Below are 27,978 nucleotides of genomic sequence, written 5' to 3' on the forward strand. Positions count from 1 at the left end.
GCAACAGATCGGTATGCCCCTTTGAGTGCTGTGTAACAATGATCTAGAATGTTTTCTCCTCTGGTGAAACAGTCAATATGCTGCTTATATTTGGGAAGTTCACGGTTTAAACGTGTTTGATTAAAATCGCCCAAAATGATCAGGGGTGATTCTGGATATTTTAGTTCGAGATGGTTTACATGGTCCGCTAGCGTTTGTATACACGCGTTAGCATTAGCTTGTGGCGCGATGTACACGGCAACGAGAATAAAGGAAGCGAACTCACGTGGCGAGTAGAATGGCTTGCAGTAGAAGTTATTTGAAGCAATATTACAAATGATGGACGCAACTTGTCCGGAGACGTCGACTGTCCTTTAATGTTTATTTAGAGTGCACAAAGGATTTCCCAGTAAGGTATGTTGCTGTTCCCAATAACACTCCTAGAGTGTATCGACTCTATACAGTATGTGTTGTTTTCAGCCAAGTATCGACTGATGATTAAATTTGGTATTTAATTGTTGTGAGTTGCTTATACATTTACCAACAATAGTAGTGCATAGATTCATTGTTTGTCTTTGCAAATGTTTTTTCATGTATTTTAGGGCCTTTTTTATTTTTTTTAGTGTTAATTTTTGGGGAGTGGGGCAAGGTGTAAACATGTCATGAAAAAGCCCAGTCAAATCCTAATGGACAATTTTACCATTGTTTTTTTTTTTTTACCCGATTTTTACCTTCGTGTTGGATGATTTAAAGGACGACCGACGTCTCCGGACAAGTTTTGTCCATAATTTGTAAAATGGCTTCAAATGACTTCTACTGAGCGTATTTTACAAAGATTCCACCGCTATATATATATATATATATATATATATATATATATATATATATATATATATATATATATATATATATATATACCCTACGTCACTGAAGGAACGCCCCTGACCGAAAAAAGGACACATTGTAGCAGTCCTTCCGTCACGTCAATGCATTTTGCTGTACAGTGAGACCTCAACTTACGAACTTAATTGGTTCCCAGACAGAGTGTCTAAGGCGAAAAGAGTGTATCTCGATGAAAAAAATTCCCATAGGAAACCATTAAAATGGGAATAATCCGTCCCCGGGTTTCCATAAAATATACTTTTCAACTGAATAAGCCTTAAAACTACACACAACATACCTTATTCTATGTATAATAAATCTGCTATTGTAATGAAAGAAATACACTGCATTGTATCATAAAGTCACTTTATTTACATTTGTGATGGTCATTGACGGCTTGATGGAATGGCGTTGGAGGTCGAAGGTCAAAGGGAATTGCTGTTTGGAAGGAGAGGCACATTACTTGAGGACTGTAATTAAAGAAATAAACTGTGCTGTAAAATAAAGTTTTGTTTACCTTTTTGATGGTCGTTGATGGCTTATGGAAGGAGAGTCACCTTCCATAAGGACTGTTGATAATTTAACCTCAGGTGTTGTTCGCTCGTGTGCTTCCGCCGAAGATCACTTCGCCAGCCGCGTTGGGTGTGTATTATGAAAATAATGCTTATTATAAGGTTTAATTTTCAGAAATTTGAAGTTTGTAAGACGAAAAGTTTGTAAGATAAGGTGTTTGTAAGTTGAGGTCTCACTATACTTGTTTGGTCTGAAAACTTTGTGTTGCACCAAAAAGAGGCAGAAGAGGGCGACAAAGCTCTGTGTAAGGAATTAATCAGCCTGTGGAAACGGGCTGATTAATTACTTAAACGGAGCTTTGTCGCCATTTTCTGCCTCTTTTTTTAATCATATTCATAACTGGATGAGTAACAAGAAAGCATATTCTCCGAATCTGAAGCCATTGTTTTGATTCTACATGCAAGGCAAGACGTCCTGGCGTGACATCACGAACAAGGGGGCGGGACCTTCTGAAACTGGCCACTTCCGGTTTCATTTTTTTTGCAGATTTTGGTCACTTTAAGTCATATTTATTGGTGTTTTGCATTTGACTAAAAATATCATCCTGCGTGTTTTGGGTATTTTAGATGCTATAAAACGTTTTTCTGATGTCAGTTAGGAAACAAAAAGGTGATATCGGTTGTTCTTTAATTGTACACACACACACACACACACACACACACACACACACACACACACACACACACACACACACACACACACACACACACACACACACACACACACACACGCGTTACTTTTCATTACCACGTTGAGGTTTAAACACACAGAAATCAAAGTTGTTCAGATTCATTGTATTTTAAAAGTCAATCAATTGTTTGATTGAAATAGAATACTGGGAACTGCATCAACGTTATGACGTTTTTTACAATTTGGAAGTTGGCATACAGCACAATCTGGTCCAAAAGCCTCCCGTGTGTTACTTTGCATAGAATATATCACCCTTGCTTCCGGACTTTTTTTTTTTTTTTTTTCCCGTGCTCATGCTTATGAGTTGACTTGACTTCCTTGTAGAGTCAGATAGAGGAACTAATAGCTTTGTGAATGTCCCTGTCAACACTGACGCCCGTAGTTTCATTCGACATCGATCAAAACATCATTACATATTTTTGTACGTGGTTAATGCGTGAGGTCTAAAGGATCTATCTGTTCGACTTGCAAGGTAAGAAATTCGAATAAAAAAACCGAAACACTTCGTATGGAAAGCGCCGCAGTGAATTGTGCAAAGTGTGAGGAATCTATTTTTTTTCACTGGGGAGATGACAAAGCTGACAGGGAGGACGAAATAGTGAACCTCCGAATGAAGTCATTCGAAGGTCGGCTGCGGTGGTCGTTTGTTATTCCGTCGGCAAGTGGCATTTATGTGAAGGATGCAGATGGACGAAATGACAATAATGAGACGGAAATACGGTACAATTCGAAGCGTTTCACCTCTCTGCCTGACGAAATCTCTCTTAAAGGACAACCGACACCACTTTTTTTGCTTCCTAACTGACATCAGAAAAACGTTTTGTAGCATCTAAAATACCCAAAACACGCAGGATGATATTTTTAGTCAAATGCAAAACACCAATGAAAATTACTGCGTGTCTAAAAACTACTTCAAATTGAACCCGTAAGTGGGCAATTTCAGAAGGTCCCGCCCCCTTGTTCGTGACGTCACGCACATGTCTTGCTTTGCTCGAGAATCAGAAGAATGGCTTCAGATTCGGAGAAGATGCTTTCGAAAAGCGTTAAATGGCGAAAACATTAATTCCCCATAGGAAACCATTAAAAATGAGAATAATCCATTTCCAGGTCCCCGTAAAACATAATTTTCTATTAAATAAGCCTTAAAACTACACCAAATATACCTTATTTTGTGTATAATAAATGTGCTATTGTATTGCAATTAAATAAATCAACTATACTGGATAATAAAGTCACTTTATTTACCTTTGTGATGACCCTTTGTAGTTTTTTGGTCTTTTAACAAATGTCAAAAGAAAAGAATAGAGAACAAAACCAAAAATTCTCAAGATACAAAAAGGAGAGGAGTAGCAGTACCTTACATTGCAGGGGTCTCTGAAAAACTACAAAGAGTTCTTTGGCAACACAAAATTCCTACTTATGCCAAACTGATAAACACTTTCAGGCAAAAATTAGTGCATCCAAAAGATAGGCTGCCAAATGAAAAGCAAGGTAATGTCGTTTATTCAATACATTGAATGCACGTCAATGCATTTTGCTGTACAGTGAGACCTCCACTTACGAACTCTTAATTGGTTCCCAGACAGAGTGTGTAAGGCGAAAAGAGTGTATCTCAAAAAAAAAATTGCCATAGGAAACGTATCGATAAGTATAAGTAAGTATCGATATAACCGGGACTATCGATATATCCGATATCGATATAACGAGACTTTATATATATATATATATATATATATATATACGGAGCTTTGTCGCCATTTTCTGCCTCTTTTTTTAATCATATTCATAACTGGATGAGTAACAAGAAAGCATATTCTCCGAATCTGAAGCCATTGTTTTGATTCTACATGCAAGGCAAGACGTCCTGGCGTGACATCACGAACAAGGGGGCGGGACCTTCTGAAACTGGCCACTTCCGGTTTCATTTTTTTTGCAGATTTTGGTCACTTTAAGTCATATTTATTGGTGTTTTGCATTTGACTAAAAATATCATCCTGCGTGTTTTGGGTATTTTAGATGCTATAAAACGTTTTTCTGATGTCAGTTAGGAAACAAAAAAGTGATATCGGTTGTTCTTTAATTGTACACACACACACACACACACACACACACACACACACACACACACACACACACACACACGCGTTACTTTTCATTACCACGTTGAGGTTTAAACACACAGAAATCAAAGTTGTTCAGATTCATTGTATTTTAAAAGTCAATCAATTGTTTGATTGAAATAGAATACTGGGAATTGCATCAACGTTATGACGTTTTTTACAATTTGGAAGTTGGCATACAGCACAATCTGGTCCAAAAGCCTCCCGTGTGTTACTTTGCGTCGAATATATCACCCTTGCTTCCGGACTTTTTTTGTTTTTTTTTCCGTGCTCATGCTTATGAGTTGACTTGACTTCCTTGTAGAGTCAGATAGAGGAACTAATAGCTTTGTGAATGTCACTGTCAACACTGACGCCCGTAGTTTCATTCGACATCGTTCAAAACATCATTACATATTTTTGTACGTGGTTAATGCGTGAGGTCTAAAGGATCTATCTGTTCGACTTGCAAGGTAAGAAATTCGAATAAAAAAACCGAAACACTTCGGATGGAAAGCGCCGCAGTGAATTGTGCAAAGTGAGAGGAATTATTTTTTTTCACTGGGGAGATGACAAAGCTGACAGGGAGGACGAAATAGTGAACCTCCGAATGAAGTCATTCGAAGGTCGGCTGCGGTGGTCGTTTGTTATTCCGTCGGCAAGTGGCATTTATGTGAAGGATGCAGATGGACGAAATGACAATAATGAGACGGAAATACGGAACAATTCGAAGCGTTTCACCTCTCTGCCTGACGAAATCTCTCTTAAAGGACAACCGACACCACTTTTTTTGCTTCCTAACTGACATCAGAAAAACGTTTTGTAGCATCTAAAATACCCAAAACACGCAGGATGATATTTTTAGTCAAATGCAAAACACCAATGAAAATTACTGCGTGTCTAAAAACTACTTCAAATTGAACCCGTAAGTGGGCAATTTCAGAAGGTCCCGCCCCCTTGTTCGTGACGTCACGCACATGTCTTGCTTTGCTCGAGAATCAGAAGAATGGCTTCAGATTCGGAGAAGATGCTTTCTTGTTACTCATCCACTTATGAATATGATTCAAATAATTCTGAAGAGGAAAGCATAAATGTTTGCAATCGATTAAAGAAGTCCTCCCATATCAATTTTCAGACCAAACAAAGTACCGCAAAATGCATTGTGTGTCCTTTCTCGGTCAGGGGCGTTCCTTCAGTGACGTAGAGTGAGGGCTCGTCATGAAGATTCAGCGCGAGTCTTAAACGGTAAAATATAGCTATATGCGGTGGAATCTTTGTAAAATGCGCTCAGTCGAAGTCATTTGAAGCTATTTTACAAATTATGGACACAACTTGTCCGGAGGTGTTGGTTGTCCTTTAAGAGACCCTACTATTATAGCAACTGTGTTCTGCGATTTTGTTGATTTCTGCCAAACCGATAAACATGTGATTCAAGATTCGGTGCTTTGGACCTCCTAAAATCAATGCACACCAATATTCTCTCTCTCTCTCTCTCTCTCTCTCTCTCTCTCTCTCTCTCTCTCTCTCTCTCTCTCTCTCTCTCTCTCTCTCTCTCTCTCTCTCTGTCTCTGTCTCTTTCTCTGTCTGAAGTAGAATCTTTGTAAAATATGCTCAGTAGAAGTCATTTGAAGTGATTTTACAAATTATGGACACAACTTGTCCGGATGCGTCGGTTGTCCTTTAAACATCGCTCGGCCAACTAATAATGTGTCATGGTGAAGTATTTGCATTTCCTATTTCAGCGAGGCAGGCCATCAAAGGCGGCTTTGTTTATCGATACGATCTCACTTTAGAAATACGGAGGAACATCTTAGAAATATACAAATCGGATGTGATATGTGCAGCACTTTGACAGAGATCAAGTTTCATATTTCATGACTTGGCAAAATTTGTGAAATTCTCTTTGATATTTTTTTTCTGAAATGGCTTGGAGTTGAGGTGGAATCAAAATGTCATATGTGTAGCCTCACCACAGGTTTTCACGATTGAAAAAAAAATACAGTAAAGTCTCGTTATATCGATATCGGATATATCGATAGTCCCGGTTATATCGATACTATTTCTATGCATGCACGGAGAAAATTACATGCAAACAGGGTCGGATATATCGATAGTCCCGGTTATATCGATATTTTTTGGACTCCCTTGAATATCGATATAACGAGACTTTACTGTATTTCAATCGAGCCGATCAGCAGCGTGGAAACGGTTTTCTTCTTCTTGCCTGCTATTTTTGTGGAATCCATTGACATCTATGTTGAACATTGTACAAGGAGTTGAGTGAGAGAGAGAGGGAGAGATGGAGTGGGAGACAGGGAGGGTGAGGGGGAGAGGGAGAGAGACCGATAAGGGTTTTAACAAGAAATTTAATGAGGACATTGTCTTAAAGGACAACCGACGCCTCCGGACAAGTTGTGTCCATAATTTGTAAAATCACTTCCAATGACTTCTACTGATCGTATTTTACAAAGATTCCACCGCATATTAAAGCTATATCTGACCTTTTAAGACTTGCGCTGAATATTCCGGAAGTCTTGTTTTTGAGTTGGTGACGATTTCTGACGTGACGTCACGTCTGGAATGTGACACACAATGCATTTTGGGTACTTTGTTTGGTCTGAAAACTTCGTGTTGATCCGTGTTGATGGCGGAATTAGAAGGAAAACACATAAATAACGCCATGGTGAATCGTGTGTTGCACCAAGACTACTATTTGATACGAGCTTGACACAAATTCCCAGCAGATAAATCAGCCCATTTCCAACAGAGTTTGGGCGCCATCTTCTGCATGTTCTGGGTGCTATATTGCTGTCATTGACGGCTCGAATTGATATGGGAGGAGTCCTTTAATCAATTGCAAACATGTATGCTTTCCTCTTCAGAACTTTTTGAATCATATTCATAACTGGATGAGTAACAAGAAAGCATCTTCTCCGAAACTGAAGCCATTGTTTTGATTCTCCAGCAAGGCAAGACGTCTTGGCGTGACATCACGAACAAGGGGGCGGGACCTTCTGAAACTGGCCATTTCCGGTTTCATTTTGAAGTCGTTTTCTGACACCAAGTCATTTTTATTGGTGTTTTTCACTTGACTAAAAATATCTTTTGGGTATTTTAGATGGTATAAAACGTTTTTCTGATGTCAATTCGGAAACAAAAAAAAGGGTGTCGGTTGTCCTTTAAATAGTCTCCATGGAATACTACTGTCGTTTTCAAAACATCATTATTATTTTGTGTCCTTTTCTTCCAAGGCTGGAAAGATGGCGTATTGGGGCCAGCAGGGAGAGATGACGGAGTACAGAAAAAATATGATCAAAAGGGAAATGGAGATGGGCATGGTCATGACCGTCTTCAGGCAAAAGGCGGAGAGGCTTACTGTTCAAGTCATTATGGAAACACATCAGGTGGCCTGGACACGCACCGCTGACAGGACTGAGGGTGTCTGTGAGTACTTTGTCATTTTATTGAATTATACTGTAGTACTGTACTGTGTTACAAATGCAAACCGCAAACTTAAGGTTCTCCCCCTTCTCAAAAAATGTACAACCGGTCATTTTCCGTTTCTGGTGTTTTATTGGAATTTAGGGAAATTCAACAGTTGTAGTGCGAATATGCCATACATATCAGTATTGAAAATTTGTGTTTGGCAGCCTTTTACTGAGCATCTTCAGCTTTATTAAGTTCATGCGTCCTCCTGGAGCGTCAACTGGGAAGAGGGATTTCCTCCCCGCCCACATACTCTACACAACCAATTGTAAACTAGCTTGGCGTCTCATCCTCTGAGCGTCAACTGGTAAAAGGGATGTCTTCCCCGTCCACATACTCTACGCAGCCAATCGTAAGCGAGTTCGACGGATTGGGGCCTGAACTCGTTGGCAACACTTCAGCATAGGCGCTGATTGGTCAGCCTTGATGTCTGTTGCGTCAACATGCAGCCCTTGAAATCTTCAATGTGTCTGTGTGCGTGCGTGAAGCAGAGTTTCGCGGGCAATCGGAAGTGAGCTAGGCCGGAAAAAGGCGCGTAATACACAATCTAACTTACAGCATCTCTGTCTAAACATTTTTTGACATACAATACCCGCAATAATGTTCGGATGTACCGTTTTGTCCTAACTTGAATGTCCGTGAGCTGGGGAGCGTCTGATTCGCAACATTTTCCACATTGTGGGACTAAGTGGTACTGTGTTAAGACTGATAGGCCGCCTCGAATGTTATATTGTCAGGACTATTATTTGTCATTGACTTGCCCTCAGAGTTCGGTGAGGCCATGGAAGCCGACTTCCGGGTCGCTTCGAGGAAATTCTGGTCCACCATCCGACGTCTCAGGAGGGGAAAGCAGTGCACCACTAATACTGTGTACATTGAGTATGGGGCGCTGCTGACCTCGACTCGAGACGTCGTGAACCGGTAGGCAGAGTACATCGGAGAAGCAGTGTCTGGGGACTCCGAGGTGGGCTCTCCGATCTCTGTGGCTGAAGTCACCGAGGTGGTTAAAAAGCTGCTCGGTGGCAAGGCGCCGGGGGTGGATGAGATCCGACAGGAGTTCCTAAAGGCTCTGGATGTTGTGGGGCTGTCCTGGCTGACACGCCTCTGCAAAATTGCGTGGTCATCGGGGAGAGTGCCTCTGGATTGGCAGACCGGGGTTGTGGTCCCCCTTTTTAAAAAGAGGGACCGGAGGGTGTGTTCCAACTACAGAGGGATCACACTCCTCAGCCTCCCTGGAAAGGTCTATTCAGGGGTCCTAGAGGGGCGGGTCCGTCGGAAAGTCGATTCCTCCTCAGATTGAGGAGGAACAGTGTGGTTTTCGTCCCGGCCGCGGCACAGTGGACCAGCTCTACACCCTTAGCAGGGTCCTCGAGGGTGCATGGGAATTCGCCCAACCAGTCTACATGTGCTTTGTGGATTTGGAGAAAGCGTTTGACCGTGTCCCTCGTGCAGTTCTGTGGAGGGTGCTTCGGGAGTATGGGGTACAGGAACGCCTGATATGGACCGTTCGGTCCCTATACGACCGATGTCAGAGTCTGGTTCGCATTGCCGGCAATAAGTCTGAATCGTTTCCAGTGAGGGTTGGGCTCCGCCAAGGCTGCCCTTTGTCACCGATTCTGTTCCTAACCTTTACGGACAGAATTTCTAGGCGCAGCCGAAGCGTTGAAGGTTTCCGTTTTGGTGCCTTCAGTATAGCATATCTGCTTTTTGCAGATGATGTGGTACTGTTGAGGCCTTCAAGTGGAGCTCTCCAACTCTCTCTTGAGCGTTTCGCAGCCGAATGTAAAGAGGCTGGGATGAGAATCAGCACCTCCAAATCTGAGACAATGGTTCTCAGCCGGAAAAGGGTGGAGTCCCCGGGTCGGGGAGGAGATTTTGCCTCAAGTGGAGGAGTTTAAGTATCTGGGTGTCTTGTTCACGAATGAGGGTGTAAGGGAGCAAGAGGTCGACAGGCGGATCGGGGCGGCGTCTGCTGTGATGCCGACTTTGTACCGATCTGTCATGATGAAGAAGGAGCTGAGCCAAAAAGGAAAGCTCTCCATCTACTGGTCGATCTACGTCCCAACCCTCATCTATGGTGCTATGGGTTGTGTCCGAAAGAACGAGATCCCGGATGCAAGCGGCCGAAATGCGCTTTCTCCGTAGGGTGTCCGGGCTCTCCCTGAGGGATAAGGTGAGAGGATCGTTCATCCGGGAGGGGCTCAAAGTTGAGCCGCTTCTCCTCCACATCGAGAGGAGCCAGATGAGGTGGCTCGGGCATCTGATTAGGATGCCCCCAGGACGCCTCCCTGGTGAGGTGTTCCGAGCATGCCCCACTGGCAGGAGACCCCGGGGACGACCCAGGACACACTGGAGAGACTATGTCTCCCAGCTGGCCTGGGAACGCCTTGGGATCCGCCAGGACGAGCTAGAAGAAGTGCCTGGGGAGAGGGAAGTCTGGGCTTCCCTACTGAACCTGCTGCACTCGCGACCCGACCCCGGATAAGCGGCAGAAGATGGATGGATGGACTTGCCCTCAAATACCAAATGCATGGGTCCATTTTTACTGTCTAACTTTAGACAGTAGATCACAACAAAGTAATGATTGTGACCTTTGTAGCATTTGTAGCCCGAAAAAACTGTGTCTGGGGCAAGCTTGAACATTCAGCTCTTCAAGCGTGACCTGACAGACAGATGGACAAACTGTTCATCTAGCCAGTCATTCGTCCATCCATTCTTCGACGCTTATCTGGGGTCAGACCGCGAGTGCAGCGACTTTAGTAGAGAAACTCATACTTCCCACTCAGCTGGGTGACATTGTCTCTCCAGCGTGTCCTTTGTCTTCCCCAGGGTCTGGGGAGCGGACATTCCACCCTTTTCTGACTGAGAACCATTGAATCAGATATGGAGGTGTTGATCTTCATCCCAACTGCTTGATACTCGGCTGCAAAATGTTCCAGTGAGAGTTAGAGAGCCTACAGTAACACATCATCTGCAAAAAGCAGAGCTGCTATCGTGAGGTCACCAAAACAGGCCTTATGTCTGTGTAAGCTCTCAGTCGTACAGGAGTGGTCCATCGATGTCGTACAGGAGTGGTCCATCTTCAGCCATCATCTGTACTTCTTTGAAGGTGTCGGACGTTTCGCTTCTTATCCAAGAAACTTCGTCCGCAAACTAAAGTCTTACTGGTAGTTTAGGCCCTATTTATATATCCCTACTGTCCAGACATGGCGGTGCTGGACTCTGCGTTGATAGTTCCCTGCTCTCAGGTTGGGGGGAGCAGAGGACAACTCACTGCCACTCCACTGATTGTTCCTATTGTTCTGACTAACAACTGGGCTGAATTCTGAAATACTTCCACCGGTATCACCTCATCAGTATTCCTAATCGTATTTTGCCTAAGTAGGCTGTTGTATGAATGATCCAAATTGAACCTCACCCCACACTATCGGTTTAAAGAAGGATTCAGCTGTTTTTTAAAAATTGCTTCTTTTACTGCCCTTTCAAACCATCTATGTTATTTTGCTAAGATTTTAACCTCATTGTCGCCAAATGAGTGGCTGTCAGCTTTTAGGTGCATATGTACTGCCGATTGAGGCCCACTAGTATTATCCCTGCGATGTTGATAAGGTTTTTTTTTGAGAATTTGTTTAGTCTCCCCAATGTACTCCTCTTTACAATTTGCATTCTTACAATGTATTGAATAAACTACATTACTTTGTTTTTCATTTGGCAGCCTATCTTTTGGATGTACTAATTTTTGCCTTAAAGTGTTTATCGGTTTGAAATAAGTAGGAATTTTGTTTTGCCAAAGGACTCTGTAGTTTTTCAGAAACTCCTGCAATGTACGGTACTGCTACTCCTCTCCTTTTTGTATCTTCATAATTTTTGGTTTCATTCCCTATTCTTTCTTTCTGACATTTGTTAAATGACCACTGGGGGTACCCACAGTTAGTGAGTGCTCTCCTGATATGTTTAGACTCCTTTCCTCTACCTTCGACGCTTGTTGGTATTAGTTTAGCCCTATGCTGGAGGGTTCTGATAACTGCTAGTTTGTGTTGTAAAGGGTGGATAGAATCGAAAAGTATATATTGTTCAGTGTGCATAGCCTTCCTAAAGACTTCTGTTTTTAGGGCTCTGTCCTCTTTTATAATTACTTTACAATCCAAGAAGGTGAGTTGGTTCTCTTTAATGTCCTCACGAGTAAATTTAATGTTGATATCTACCAAGTTGAGGTGATCTGTGAAGGATTGAATTTCTTGTTTTTTAATTATGACAAAAATATCGTCCACATATCTAAACCAGTGTCTAGGTTTTGTCCCCGGGAAGGATGCGAGAGCCTGTTTCTCCATCTCTTCCATGTACAGATTAGCCACTATGGGTGAAACTGGTGAGCCCATAGCACAACCATGAATTTGTTTGTAAAACAGACCTTCTCAAGGCTTTGGCTGCACCTAGAAATTCTCTCCATAAAGGTTATGTACAGAATCAGTGACAAAGGGCAGCTTTGGTCACCCCGGTCTGCCAATCCAGAGGCACTTTCCTTGCTATGTTCAGGGTCAGAATCATCTTTATTGGCCAAGTATGTAGAACACACAAGGAATTTGTCTCCTGTTGTACAGGCTGCATTAGTATGATCATAAACATGGACATGACAAAGAGTTTGGACATCCTGTAAATCTACTATTGAACGGAGGTTCCACCTAATGCCAGCTATGATACAATGTGCAAAATATCAAGCAGTGATAGAACAACCAGTAATAGAATACACCACTATAACAGTTAGTGTGTACAATTAGTACAGAAAACCATCAAGTGTCCAGTCGCAGTGTTTGTGATCACACAAGGTTGCAATTATGCAGAAGATCTTGAGTGCTTTAAAGTGTATGGTTCTCTGGTCAGGATCAATGGTTCAAGTTAGAGCTACAATGATAAAAGCAGGAATGCTCTTGCACAAGCTTTTACACCATTGTAAACACTACAATTAAAAAATTGGTTACTGTATAGGGAATTAATTACTAGAGGGAATAATTTTAATTGATTGCTGGATTTGATGCACATGGAATGGGACCGCTTGCCTGAGGGGAGAAGATGGAAAAGGTGGTGGACAGGGTGCGCGGGTTCTGGTAGGATTCTCCAGTCTTTCTTCTTGCGGTGTAGAAGTCCTCCAGGGTGGGTAGGAGGTGCTAAATATTGTTTCCCGCCATTCTGTCTGTTGCAGTCGTGTTCTGGCCTTTTTTGTGGCAGCCCCAAACCAAACCAAACCATGATGGAAGAACACTAGATTGATTTGATGAATTTGCTTCTTCCAAGGAAGGGGGGTTGGTGGGGTTAAGGAGGTTTTCGAAGTGCTCAGGCCACTGGCTCACAACGGCCCAAATCCAGGTCAGCAGTGTCTAATCCCCACTTTTTGCAATTTGCAAGGTGGTGGAGTTGGCTCACCCCAAAAAAAGTAGACTGGGGGGAGGAGCCAGGTATATTTGAGAAATTGTATTACATAAAGTCAGCAGGAACAAAATCTAAAACAACAAAGTAGCAAACCCATGAGTAAAATATAACATGATGAAATAAACCAGACAGGGTGAAACAATCAATGACTCGACACTAATGTGCCGGGAGTCCTTTTAACTGCGACTGATTATAACGACCAACACCTGTGCAGCTGCAGGCGGGGCCCTGCAGTGCCACCCGTTGGTCGCAAACTAAAACGTGACTGTTGGGTTATTTTGATCGTTCGCCCTTGGTTCAATGCTTCGACGGGTGTTGATGAAAGAGGATTGTTAAATCATCAGGGAGCCAGGTGTAGAACAGAAAGTTGGTTTATTCTTGGAGAGCGCGGAGGCATCGCAGTGTCGGCTTAAGGAGAGAGCATGGCGAGAGAGAGAGAGACAAACTAGAAGGGAGAGCATTTTATACGACGCACCGTGTGTGACGCGAAAGGATGTGACGTAATGTAAATGCGACATCATGTAAAGGAAGGCAGGATATGACGTATCAGGAAATCCAAAATGTAAACAAAGATTAGCGAGCGATGTTCAGAGATGTTTGTATGGCGAATTACCCCAACGGTGACAGTATTCCTCCCTCAAGGGACTGATTCCAGAATTCCCTTGCCAGGGAACAAGAAGGAGACAACAACCCTTGCCTTTCCAGGAAGCAGGAACCAGAAGGCGACGCCAACCATTGCGTCACCAGAGAACAGGAAATTAAAAGGCGACAGCACCTTTGCCTCGCCAGGGAACAGGAACCAGAAGGTGACGGCAACCCTTGCCTCACCAGGAAACAGGAACCAGGAGGCGATGGCAAGCCTTGAAGAACAGAAAGGCGATAGCTTGATGGGTACGGGTCTCGGCCTGGACGTGTCACGCCTCGTCGTGGACGTGGAATGGTCCAATGTGGACGTGCGCTACCAGGCACAGGGGGGAAATGAGACCAGTCCTTTGTACCTGCGAGATCTCGTGGTATGTCAGGTTATTTTGTTAGGATTTTTAAGGTGGTGTAAGTGGTGGACCCCAAAATTGCCGACAGAAGGGAGGGGCAAGGTGTATTTGACAAATAGTATGAAATAAAGTCATCAGGAACAAAATCTCAAACAACAAAGCAGCAAACAAAACCATGAGTAAAATATGACAGGATGAAACAAACCTGACCGGACGCTGAATGGCTGTTCCAGGAGTCCTTTCAACTGCCACTGATTAAAACGACCAACACCTGTGCCGCTGCAGGCGGGACCCTACAGTGCCACCCCTAGGTCGCAAACCGAAACGTGACAGAAGTTAGTTTGCTAACCGCTTGACTACCGGGCCGGCTAATGAAATGTATTAATAATATTAATTAATAATATTACTATGACTTGGCTATGATATGATAATTAATCGATGATGCTTTTGTATTGTATTGTCGCACTTTGATTTGTGTAGAATTTTCTGAATTGTGCTAGATAAGTAAAGGTACTTGCCCTAAAGAAGTGTGGTAATGTAAGTGCAGGCAAAAAAAATATACACCACTGTTCACAATGTTTTTATTCATTAAAATGACCACAAACAATGGCTAAAACTCCCCCAGCCGCTGCAACGTTTCATCTCGGGGCCCTAACAGACCGTACAATCACCTCTGTTGGCATTCACCGGTATTTAATTTAACATAGCCTTCAAATGTAGCGATGAAAAGGTTTCTTCAGCTGTCTTCTGTACCTCTTTGAAGGTGTCGGACATTTCGCTTCCAATCCAAGATGCTTCTTCAGCGAACTAAAGTCTTACTGGTAGTTTTGGCCCCATATATAATATATATATATATATCTATATATATATATATATATATATATATATATATATATATATATATATATATATATATATATATATATATATATATATATATATAATATATATATATATATATATATATATATAATATATATATAATATATATATATATATATATATATAATATATATATATATATATATATATATAATATATATATATATATATATATATATATATATATATATATATATATATATATATATCTGTCCCTACTGTCCTGACATGGCGGTGCCGGACTCTGCTATGATTGGTCCCTGCTCTTAGGTTGGGGGGAGCAAAGGACTAATCCATGCGGCTCCACTGATTGTTTCTATTGTCCTGACTAACGGCTGGCCTGATTGCCCCACTTCCACCGGTATCACCTCATCAGTAATCCTAATCCTATTTTACCTAAGTAGGCTGTTGTACGAACAATCCAAATTAAACCTCACCCCACCATATCGGTGGGGGGTGATTTAGCTGTTTTATGAAAATCACTTCTTTTCCTCCCTTTTGGATATTGGATATGCCTTTATTAGTCTCACAGTGGAGAAATTTACATTTCACAGCAGCAAAGTGATGAAAGGAATGAAAGTAGAAAAACAAAATACATGAGCTGCTGGAAAGGCAGCCACTCTCGCGGCGCCGTCTTGAAGTCAAAAGAACAAAAAAACCTAAATAACAAATAATATGACAGCATAGAGACAATATGACAAAACAAAGACACGGAGAGACATTCATTCTTCAGGACTTGCTGTACCCTCTTTGTGATGACATGAAGCAGTTCTAGATGAAAGAGGAGAGGATCAAAGCGTCTTTCCACCAGTGGATCAGGGACATCATGGTGGAATGTGCACGTCGACTACAAGCTAAATGTTGAAAGCAAACACGCAGCTGTAGCATCCATTGACGAAAAGAGATTGATTTTCAACCATCTATGTTCTTTGGCTAAGATTTTAACCTCATTGTCGTCAAATGAGTGGTTGCTAGCTTTTAGGTGCATGTACTGTCGATTGAGGCCCACTAGTATTATCCCTGCGATGTTGATAGTTTTTTTTTGAGAATTTGTTTAGTCACCTCAATGTACTGCTCTTTACAATTTCCATTCTTACAATGTATGGAATAAACTACATTACTTTGTTTTTCATATGGCAGCCTATCTTTTGGATGCACCAATTTTTACCTTATATATGATAAGTAGTTTTTTTTTCTTGAACTGACCGAACATTGCAGAGCTGAATCAATGATTGAGAAAACTGAGTGATTAACAGTAACCGTGGTAATAGCTGTGATGCCTTCATATTGAAAGGACCTGACCGGAGAAGAGAACGACTACTAGAGCTAGATGTTCAATAAACTGTTGCTTGGTCGGAACCGACTGAATATTTTTTTTACCCACATCGCGTCAGTATCTGCTGCACAATTGGAACGACTCTCTTCTGTGTTTCAGTGGATCTCTTTGAAATCCGAGAGGTTCGTCCAGGGAGAAATTCAAAAGACTTTGAGAGGTTCAAAGATGCCAAGGATAAACACGATGACAATACTTGTTTTACTATCTTCTATGGATCACAGTTTGTTCTGAACACCTTGAGCCTGAGAGGTAAGTACGATATATTAACATATTCAATGTTAGAATTCAACTAGACCTGTGTATAAACAGGTTTCTAACGTACGTCCGTCCGTCCGTCCATTCGTCCGTCCATTCGTCCGTCCATTCATCTCTCTTTCTCTATCTCTCTCTAGCTCTCTATGACTCTGTCTCCCTGTGCCTGTCTCTCGCTATTTTATTATTTATCATTTTATTCATGGTTTTATTGTTTTTTGTATTGTTGTTTTATTGTAAAGTGTTCTTGGGTGTTCACAAAGGCGCTTGTAAATTAAATGTATTATTATTAAATCATTTGTTTCAAGGTTTGAGTGTGAAAGCGAATGGTTGACTATCTCTATGTGCCATGCGATTGTCTGGCAACCAATTCAGGATGACCCCTGCCTAGTGCCCGAAGACTGGTGGGATATCCCCCCCATCCACCCTTGAGAGGATGAAGTGGTCGTGGAGATGAATGGAAAGTAATAAGCATATATGCAACAGTGTATATACAATACAATACATATTGATTTCTATCACACTTTAAGAACAGCTGATGCTGTAATAAAGCACTTCCACCTGCAAAAGGTGGCTGTGCTATTTACAATGTATGGTTGGGGCGAGTCCAGGTTTTCACGAATGTTTATTAAGAAGCCTGTCAGCAATTGGTAGGAAGCGTCTGGATACCTCCTTCTTGCAGTGCGAGTATAACAGTCTCTGGCTGAAGGAGCTACCCAGTGCTGTCAGGGTGGCCTGAAGGGGGTTGTGTCAGAGATGTGACAGTCAGACACTGTGGGCGAAGAGTAATTTTTGGGATATACACTTTTCACCTTTCACACTCTGTCTGGGAACCAATTAGGTGTGTAAGCCAAGGTCCCACTGTACATGCAAATTAAAGTGCTACATTAGTAAAATATAGTTTTCTTGATTATAATACCACACCTCTGGACATTCTGAGCCCCAACAGCTGTAAGCAATAAAATATTGTCTTTTCCATGAGCTAAATTTCTAACCTGGCTAATGAGCTCTTCCTGTGCAGGATGTTCAAGTTGTAAATAACTTTGGCGATAAATGAGTATCCCAAGTCCTAAATTCTGTGCAAGGCCAGATCTCCTTGATGAAGCTGACAGTGCACCTTGTTGTGTCTGTTGACCTGATTGACCCCAGGTTGTCTGCGCTTCAATTGTGTATTGAGTCACACATGTTGACTAAGCATATAACAGCATGAAACTTTTAAATATGGTCACTTCTTATTCTCTATCAGGGTGGGAGGAGCTGTCCATCATAGCTTTTAATTTAGCAAGTGTCCTTCTGTTGGCCACCTTCTCCAGAGTGTCCAGAGAGCAGCCCAGGAGAGAACTGGCCCACCTGACCAGGTGCTGTCATCTGTTTTTGTCCCGGGCTATAATGCTGCCTGACTAGCAGACAATGCCATTCTGGATGCCCGAGTTATAAAAGGTCTTCAGGATTACCCTTCAACCTCAAAAGACCTCAGTTTTCTGAGTAGAAAGAGGTAGCTCTGTCCCTTCCTGATCTGTGTTGGTAGACGATTCAAGTTTATTGTTGAGAAGAACACCTAGGTACTTGTAGGAGGTCACCCTCACTGTCTGTACCCTGGATATTCGTCTGTGCAGGTGAGGACTGCCTTCCAACCCCACCACTGAAAAAAAACAAAACAAAAAACAATGCAATTACAGTGGGAGAAAAACACTCATACGTGACACAAAAATACATTTTGGTCCTGTTAAAATAATATCCCGGAAACGACACCCTGTTAGAACTAGTTATGTACACATCCTAAAAACATCCAATGTTATTTCATTTCTACTTATTCTTATCAGTTAGTTAGTCTATATATGTATGTAGTTTAGTTTTGTGTATATGTTAGGTTAGCATAGCTCAGTTAAAACCTTAAAGGACAACCGGCGTCTCCGGACAAGTTGTGTCCATAATTTGTAAAATGGCTTCAAATGACTTCTACTCAGCGTATTTTACAAAGATTCCACCACATATAGCTATATTTTACGTTTTAAGACTCGCGCTGAATATTCAGGAAGTCTTGTTTTTGAGTTGGTGACGAGTCCATACGTGACGTCACGAAAGGACCTCCCCTGACCGTAGAAAAGACACATTGTAGCGGTCCTTCCATCACGTCAATGTATTTTGCTGTACTTGTTTGGTCTGGGGACCTCGTGTTGCACCCAAAAGCCGCCAGAAGGCCAGAAGAGGGCGTCCAAGCGCCACATAAGGAATTTATCAGCCTGTGGAAACGGAGGTGGCCACAGGAGGTCGCTATGTTGTGCCTCTTTTTTTGGGTGAGAGATTTCCCCCCAATGTTGCCTCAAAATGACATGGAATAAATTCTTTAATCGATTGCAAACATGTATGCTTTCCTCTTCAGAACTATTTGAATCATATTCGTAACTGGATGTGTAACAAGAAAACATATTCTCTGAATCTGAAGCCATTGTTTTGATTCACTCGCAATGCAAGACGTCTTGGCGTGACGTCACGAACTGGGGGCGGGACTTTGTGAAAATGTCCAATTCACAGCTCAATTTTTTTGCTGATTTTGGACACTTTAAGTAATTTTTATTGGCGTTTTGCATTTGACTAAAAATATCATACTGCATGTTTTGGGTATTTTAGATGCTATAAAACGTTTTTCTGATGTCAGTTAAAAAACAAAAAAGTGACGTCGGTTGTCCTTTAAGCTATCTTGTTTCAGTCTAATATAATATTCATGATTGTATCTAGCAGATGATAGGTCCTTTTCAAAATGACATCACTCCTGTTGTCTTCATCTGCCTCTCTCTCTTTTTGGTTTCCTTCTCTCCCGTGAAGAGTATTCTCTAGCTGCCTGATAAATAAATATTTTTTTTGTATATCACCTTGCTTCCTGCTGATTGAATATTTAGACCAACACAAATGAAGAACTGAACCAGGAGAAGAACTTCATTTACAACTTGACACACACTACCGAAAACAATCGTTGAAAGTATCAAGCCATTGTTAAATAGAGTGGCTAAACAAATAACATATGTGCTAAAATAAAAGTAAAACATGTGTATCCTCACTGGAACCTATTCCAGCCCTCTTCGAGCAATACACACTGAACTGGTTGCCAGCCAAGCGCAAGTGCCTATTTTATTTGTGTCACAAATCTCCTTTCTAATTTGTGTTCCATTTTGATAGAAAGGTGATTTTTTTTTCATAGCATATTACATCACGTAATATGTACTCACAGGTGTGATTCTGGTTTGGGTGTCAGGTGCATGTCTAAGATTGCACACTGTGATCCATGGAATGCTCTCGGAATGTTCAGAAGGTAAAATTTGAGAAAATCTCTCTCTCCCTTATTGTGAAAAAAAAATCTTTGAATATGAGAATTTGATTGTGCTAAATCACGTTTTGCGAGGTGGTGATAGTTGTAGATCCCAAATAAGCAGGCAGGAAGGAGCAGCAGGTTGTATTTGACAAATTGTATTAAAATAAAGTCAGCAGGAACAAAATCTAAAACATCAAAGTCATCCGAACAGAAAACTACAAAGTATCAAAGAAAACTATGAGTAAAAATCTGCCAAGATGAAACAAACCTGACAGGGTAAAGCAAACACATTCAATGACCCAACACGGAATGGTCGTGCCGGGAGTCATTTTAACTGCCACTGATTGGAATGACCAACACATGTGCAGCTGCAATCGGGGCAGATAGCGCTATGGGTTGGTCGCCAACCAGAACGTGACAGTCTGCCACTGATTGGAACGACCAACACCTGTGCAGCTGCAGGCGGTGCCGACAGCGCTAGCCGTTGGTCGCCAACCAGATCGTGATAAATGTACTGTTCATAAATCTCCTATTTATGCTTTTTTTGTAGCTGATTCTGTGGAGGAGGCATGTAAATGGCTGATTGGACTTGAAATGTTAATACAAGAAACACTGACCGCTCCTACTCCAGTCCTTATTGAAAGGTAATCATGCACACAGTCACACACCCGTAATTAAACTGAAGCCTGTTTGTAAATACAGGACAGTCCAGTTCAGGATTATGATGTCAGGTTTTATTTTGTCTCAAGATGGCTCAGAAAGAAGATGTATTCTGTCAACCAGACAAAGACAAACAGGTACGCTTCTCTTGTACAGACCCTTTTGTTAGACAGTAAAGTCTCGTGATATCGATATCGCTTATATTGATAGTACTGCATATTACAATACTATTTTCATTTCCCGGCAAATTTCTAGTCTTTCATGTATAATTAGTTTAGTACGATACCGAGTTATTACAATAATCCGGTTACTACGGTGCCATTTTCATCTCCCGCCAGACATTTTGCTCTGCTTATATCGATACAAAAGCAGTTTAAGCCGAATCGATATTTGCTGAAGGGTTTCTACACAGTACCACCATTAGTGATATCTGTATCGGTCACACCGTTGGTCACGTGACCAGCTTTCGTGTCTTGCACAGTGTAGCAGACCTCCAATAGCATCTGAAACATATTGTAGTCTTCTTATACAGTATACAATTGTTCAACACCAATTTCAACCATGGGGAAACGTAACAATTGTGACCTCGGAACGAAGTTCAAGGCAATCGTGGCTGTCGAGGAGAATCCAACAAGGAGCAAATCCTCCATTGCGAAAGAGTTCGACGTGCCGCAGAATACTTAAGCAACGTAATGTAAACGTTGCATTTTTTGTTTTCCATACATGCATTTAATTGTGTTGTATTCAGATATCTTTATCGCTTGCAATAATCACTGTTTTTCATACAGTTTGTACATGCTGGTGTTCGTGGTTTCTCTCGTGTATATAGAACAATGTCGAGTGCTACTCAGAGTCACGATTGCAAGAGTGCATTATGATAATAATAAATGACGTTTTTTATTTTCACTTCACTACAGTACAAAAGCATGCTAGATACGCAATCCATGAACTCATGCCATATCAAAGATCCCCCATTTATTGCCCACTTTTAATGCAGTTCGGCGCAGGATCGGATATATTCATAGTCCAGTTATATTGATATTTTTTCAGACTCCCGAGAATATCGATATAAGGAGACTTTACTGTACTTGATTGATCTGGTTACACAAATCGTAGTTTGAGTATGCACTAAAAAAACACAGAATGTTTGACAGTTAGTTTAGTTTTAATGTATTTTCATGTGATCTTGACAGCATATCCATCAAGGAGCTGAAAACTCTTCTTCCTTTGCTCAACTACAAGCCGACTAGTGTTCGCTCTCTGAAAGACAAATTGCTGGTAATCTTACATTTTATATGCTCTTTATTCTTCGCTTATTCACAGATGTGCAGATCAAAATTATAACAGCTATGTCAACCTAGAGAAGTCTTCCTTTTTAGTTTAAAATAACTTACTTTCATCTCCAATGTGTCTTGCTGTAAACTGCTAGTGGCAGAACCATTCTTATCCAGTATACAGTATATCTCTCAAGAATCAAAGTAAACGGTTTTGCATTGCAGTTAGTGGTTCGACATTTATATTTTGAACCTCAATAATGTACCATGATTTCCGAATTATAAGTCGGCAATTTTGTCACAAGTTTTCAATCCTGTGAAGGCCTCAGAGGTTTGCTAAGAAGACACTGGTCGGTGAACAGCATCATGAAGTCCAAGGAACATACCAAACAGGTCAGGGATAAAGTTGTGGATAAATTTAAAGCAGAATTAAGTTCGAAAACGATTTCCGAAGCTTTGAACATCCCACGGAGCACTGTTCAATCCATCGTCAAGAAATGGAAAGCGTATGGCACAACTACAAACCTACCAAGACATGGTCGTCCACCGAAACTTATATGCCGAACAAGGGGAGCACTGATCAGAAACGCAGCCAAGATGTCCACGGTCACTCTGGAGGAGCTGCAGAGATCCACAGCTAAGGTGGGGGAGTTTGTACATAGGACAACAATTGTGCACTGCACAAATCTGGCCTATATGGAAGAGTGGCAAGAACAAAGCCATCATTGAAAGAAAGCCATAAGAAGCCATGTAGAGGACACAGCAAACGTGTGGAATAAGGTGCTCTAATTAGACGCAGCATCATGTTGTGGGGCTGATTTTCTTCAGCAGGGACAAGGCAGCTGGTCAGAGTTGATGGGAATATGGATGGTTCCAAATTCATGACAATCTTGGAAAAAAACCTGATGGAATTTGCAAAAGACTTGAGCATGGGGCGGTGGTTCACCTTCCAGCAGGACAATGACCCTAAACATAAAACCAGAGCTACAATGTTTAAAACAAAACACATTCCTGTGTGAAAATGGCACACACAAAGTCCAGACCAAAATCCAATCAAAAATATGTGGCAAGATCTGAAAACTGCTGTTCACAAATGCTCTCCGTCTACTCTTGCGTTGTAAAAAAACAGCTTGACCTGTCCTGCAAACAAGAATGGGCAAAAATTCAAGTGTCTCGATCTGCAACGCTGGTAGAGAAGAAGACTTTCAGCTGTAATTGCAGTGAGATGTGCTTCCACCAAGTATTGACAAAGGGGGCTGAATACTTTTGTGCGCCACGTTTTTTAGTTTTTTTTTTAATAAATCAAGAAATAAAGTCATGTAGAATTTTCCTTCTTCACAATTGTGAACCGCTTTGTGTTGGTCTTTCACATGAAAAGGTAATAAAATATATTGATCTTGGTGGTCAGAAGGTCAGAATGTGACAAAATGTGGGAACGTTCAAGGGGTATGAATACTTTTTCTAGCCACTGTATATGGGAGTGGAAAGATAATGAGCTATTGAGGATGACACCCAGGCTCTTGAACTGAAGAAATGGGGACACGGTTGAACTGTCAATAGTAAGGTAGAAACTGTTTGCTTTGTGTAAGGTGGAATTGGTACCACAGAGAAGTTCAATTTTTTTTCGCTTTTGAGTTGGAGGAAGTATGGGTAAACCATGATTTAATTTCTGAGAGGCAGAGTGAAAGGGATGAAGGTGGAAGAGAGGCGGCAGGTTTGCTGGAGAGGTACAGCTGGCTAAGCACTGGCTAGGGTCTGAAGATTCAAAATCGGTGATTTAATTGTCCAAATACCAAGGGCAAAGGCGAACGCGAGCCCGAGGCTCTGGCCCCACGGGCACGGCTGCTTCACCACGCACTTCAAGGCGTGCAATCGGTGTTCTCTGATGTGTGACAGGACGTCAGTAGTCTTTGCCTGATAAGTCGTTCGAGGGGGTCGGTGCTGCCACTCTCGGCTGGCATGCCAACGCCACCCGTCAGCCAGACAGAAGATGGTCGGTCCGAGTTGGGCGGTAATCTGGACTGGTGCTGTCCAGAATGAGTCCAATTTGTGAGAGCAGCTCGGCCGGCAAATACGGACCCAGTCCGAAACAGTAAGCGTGCGATGCTTCGCCCGGCGCTTCTCATTGGCCCTTCTGCTGGCTGAGGAAGAGTAAGGGAGGCCGTCTGCTTGGTTGGAGCTTTCTCCACCCCCGTTGGCCTGGGGGTGAATTGTGGCACCCGTATTGTCAGAGATGGAAAAGCCGAGTGCACAAAACAAGTCCAAGCCCAAAAGGTTGGCACCATCACGGAATAGTTGGAAGGTGAAGGGGGGGGAGAGTCCTCGAGCCATAGCGCACTGTGAAGATGGCAGTGCCCACCATACCAAACAAGTCCTCAGCGTTGGCCTCGATCAGGAGATGAGGAAATAGCCGTCGAACTGTGGACACGTTCAACAGTGCCCTGGAGGCTGCAGTGTCGAGCAGGAGTGGTAAGCTCACTCCATCCAGTTCCACTGTGCACCACTTGAATGGCTTGGCGCGCGAACCCACACAGTGGATGGTGGTTCGCCTCGGCTGGCCTGGTGAGCGGCGTGACGGGTATGTTGACGTGGGAGCAGAGCGGCACATCCTGCCGAAGTGGTTCCTCTTTCCGCAGTGCTGGCATCTCTGTCCAATGGCTTTGCAAGTTGGCGCGCGTGTGGGGTGCCAGGCAGACCCACAATTGGCACAAGGCCTGCGTGTGTTGGCCCCTTGCTGTCTGACGACATTTACCTCGACACCCTCGTAGGTGGAGATGGGAGCAGAGCGGCACATTCTGGCGAAGTGATTCATCTTTCCGCAGCGCTGGCATCGTTGTCCGGTGGCTCTGCTTGTGGGCGCACGTGTGGGGTGCGAGGAAGACCCACAGTTGGTACAGGGCCTGCGTATGTCGGCCCCTTGACGCCTGGCCACATTTATCTCGGCACCGTCGTATTTAGAGGTGCATTCGTAACTGGAGGTGGCGTCTGGGCAAGGAGGGGTTGGAGCAACAATCTGTGCCAACGCAGGAGCGTGTGAAGGTGTGTGTGGGTTCACGAACCGAACGTTAATTGTGCTGCATTCTCCAATTGGAACGCCATTTCCACAGCCTTCAATCGTGGGAGATTGTCAGGGGACAATAACAGTTTCTCCCGTAGCTTGGGATCAATCGTGTGCTCCGCTAGTTGATCTCTTATCATTTCTTCCTCCAAGCGGCCGAATTTACAGAGGCCCGCTAAACACCGCAAATCGGCAACGTAGTGGTGTACTGACTCGCCTGTTCATTGCCGTCGTTGACAGAAGGCAATCCGCCGGACAATCACGCTCTGCGGTGGGGTGAAATGTTTGTCCAACAATGCAACACAATCCCTGTATTTCTGCGCGGGTCCGAGTGTACGAAAAATGCGCTGCCCCTCACTTCCCAAGCTGTGCACTAGCATAGCCGTTAGCTGTGCTTCGCTTGCCTCGTTTAGTCGAAGAAATGGTCTCTTATAGAAAGTTCATCAGCTGTACAATTAGAGGAAGCAAGACCAGATCAGCAAATCAGGTCCAGGATATGTCCTTTAATGTGTGTGGGGAAATCTATAAATTGATTGAAGCCAAGGCTGTTGAGCGAGGAGGTGAGTGGAAAGTTGGAATTGTCCATGTGAATGTGTAAGTCTCTCAAAACAATGATATTCGATGAGAGAGAAGAGGATAGCATAGAATTCATTAAAAAAAGTCCCAAGTGTGGTTTAGGGAGGACGGTAAATTGTGGCGAGGATCGTGGGTGTGGCTCCCGAGATTTGGCTGGCAAGGCATTCAAACGAGCAAGTTTTGGGGAGAGAGACTGGAAGGACTGTCCCTTTGTCCCGGTTGAAAATCGCTAGGCCGCCTCCATGGCCAGAACGGCAGGGTTTGGGAATGTAAACAAATCCTGATGGAGTACAATCATTGAGTTGCGAAAAATCACCAGGAGTTTTCCATGTTTCGTTTAAACAAAGAAAGTCAAGCTTATGGACTTTAAGGATGTCCTGAATTCGACAGCGGATGTTTAGTAGGCCAAAGTTGACAGTGGCGCTGTCGGTGGCAACAACATCTACTTTGGGCACAAAGTGTCTTTCAAGGGCCACCATTGCATTTTCATGTACCTTGATCAGGCAAAGTGTACAAAAGATGTTCCTCTAAATAAAGGCAGTGAAGCACAACTAAACGTCTTCTTGTGTCTGGCCATACGTCTCCTACCGTGGTATGCGCTTGTCGTTGTCAAATATTTTCTACCAAGTAGCAAATTGGATCAGCGACTCACCAATGTCTTGAAGAAAACGAACTGGGCTCTGTCCTGACACAGCCATCTTTCCCTATGTTGCCACTTGTTGAGTTGTGAATGACACAGCCACGACCCCAATGGGGAAAAGTGGTATACCTCTGTATAGAAAATGGATTGATGCCTACCGTATCACACTGTCATGAGTGCTTATATTGTTCTACTTTTACAGGAGGTGGGTACAAAACATGAACGTTTGGATTTTGAGCAGTTTCACAAATTCTACAACCTAATCATGTTTGAACAAAATGAGGTAGGTGGGATCATGAATGGCTTGTTTTGTGTTTTACTGTACAAAATATTTAATATTTAATATTTAAGATATGTTTTCATTTCTTTTTCATTCAGATCCTTGAAGAATTCAAAAAGGATTGCACTTTCATTTTGGGGTAACTGATTATTTTCTTCTGTTTTCCATTTTAGAGCAACCTTGAACATATAAACTAGGGGTCACCAATAATCTTTTGACGTGTTGGAAAAAAACACTGATACCAAAACAAGAATTTATTATTAACCTTCTATAAAAAATGCAATCGCTTAGTGCACGTATTTATGAATGGACCTCGACATCCGTTTTTTCTTCAAATTACAGACTATCAACATTTCCCAAAGTATGCATCATCTTTCATAACAAAGATCTTATTTAGCCACAACGTCTGGTAATTGGCCCAACAAGCATGCAATGAAACACAATCCACCACACCGCTCCTTCCAAAGTAGATTGATTTCTCCTCATTAACCAAACTCCTGTGGCCCAGACACCGCTGGATTCAACCTAGACTCTCACCCCAAACTCAACCCTGACATGTCAAAGCTCAATGTCTATGAATTATTCCCTCCTATATTTCACTGACAAAAGTAACAGTCTTGTTAATAGTGAAATTGAACCCTTCAACCACTTTTATCTCCTCCTGCTCACACTTAATTCCTGCTGATCATTAACCCATCCCCACTCCAAGACCCACTCAACAATCTATCAATCGTCTGACTCACTAAGAGTGTGATCATATACTACCCTGCTTCTCTACCTCCTTGCCCATGAATAAACTTAACTCCAGTCCTGTCTGATATGTTGCGGGTCCATACGGCATGTTCGGTATCAACAATGTGTGACCCCAGAATAAGCCTGTGAAGCTAAGAAAACCTTTCTGACAAGTAACAGAAAATCAGCCTATAATCTAAGAAGAAAAAAGGTTGGATCTCCCAACCTCGTAGTGAGAATAGCTTGTCAACCTCTGGACACTGAAAGATTATCTCAATTCAATTTTGGGTCACATTGCAATAGCACAGGTCATAAGATGTCATACACCGGTAATCAATAGATGTTGATTTCTTTGTCCTTAATAAACCATCACTAACAGAAAACTTCCATAACACGATATGAATCAGGCGACACTAATGGAGTTCACTTTTGTGGACAAAATCTCACAGTTGCAACAAAAGGCAAAGGAATTTAGCTTAAATTGGCTTTTTCAGCAAATTGGTCAGTAACCAGTTCCATGACTATGTTTTCATAACTGTAGACATGCAGTCTCATTGGCCATTGTGTGTGCTATTGCTACTTGTGCCTCGACTGGTATCACCACTTTACCGTGGTGAGGCTATTTGCGCATCTCGATGACCCCGAAGGCTATGTCAGCTGGTGTCTTGTACTCCTGGCAGGGTCACCCAAGCCGAACAGGTTGATGGGTAGAGACCAGACAAAGAGTGATCCCAAACCCGCACCCGGGGGTAGGCATTGGCGTCAATAGATGCTCCAGCTGTGTGTTTGCTTTCAACATTTAGCTTGTAGTAGACGTGCACATTCCAACATGACATCCCTGATCCACTGC

General features: G+C 42.5%; 1 protein-coding gene across 3 annotated transcripts in view; it reads left to right on the forward strand.

The window, feature by feature from the left end:
* The first annotated feature begins 4,550 nt into the window (after positions 1-4,550).
* The window catches only part of plcg2 (phospholipase C, gamma 2), a 98,722-nt gene continuing 75,294 nt past the window's right edge, over positions 4,551-27,978 (forward strand). Inside the window, exons 1-9 of one of the 3 annotated variants that reach the window (XM_088995726.1) lie at positions 4,551-4,696; positions 7,475-7,667; positions 16,446-16,595; positions 19,828-19,908; positions 20,459-20,552; positions 20,658-20,705; positions 21,762-21,846; positions 26,319-26,399; positions 26,495-26,535. In XM_088995726.1, coding sequence (XP_088851852.1) covers positions 7,484-7,667; positions 16,446-16,595; positions 19,828-19,908; positions 20,459-20,552; positions 20,658-20,705; positions 21,762-21,846; positions 26,319-26,399; positions 26,495-26,535 — 764 coding nt within the window. In that variant the 5' untranslated portion in view covers positions 4,551-4,696; positions 7,475-7,483. Of the gene's footprint in view, positions 4,697-7,474; positions 7,668-16,445; positions 16,596-17,844; positions 17,957-19,827; positions 19,909-20,458; positions 20,553-20,657; positions 20,706-21,761; positions 21,847-26,318; positions 26,400-26,494; positions 26,536-27,978 lie in introns of those variants that run through there. The other 2 variants (XM_088995727.1, XM_088995728.1) reach the window with 2 other exon arrangements.

This window comes from Hippocampus bargibanti, linkage group LG05 (genome assembly GCF_051943395.1).
Source record: "Hippocampus bargibanti isolate YZ-2025 linkage group LG05, ASM5194339v1, whole genome shotgun sequence".
NCBI classification, from domain to species: Eukaryota; Metazoa; Chordata; class Actinopteri; order Syngnathiformes; family Syngnathidae; genus Hippocampus; species Hippocampus bargibanti.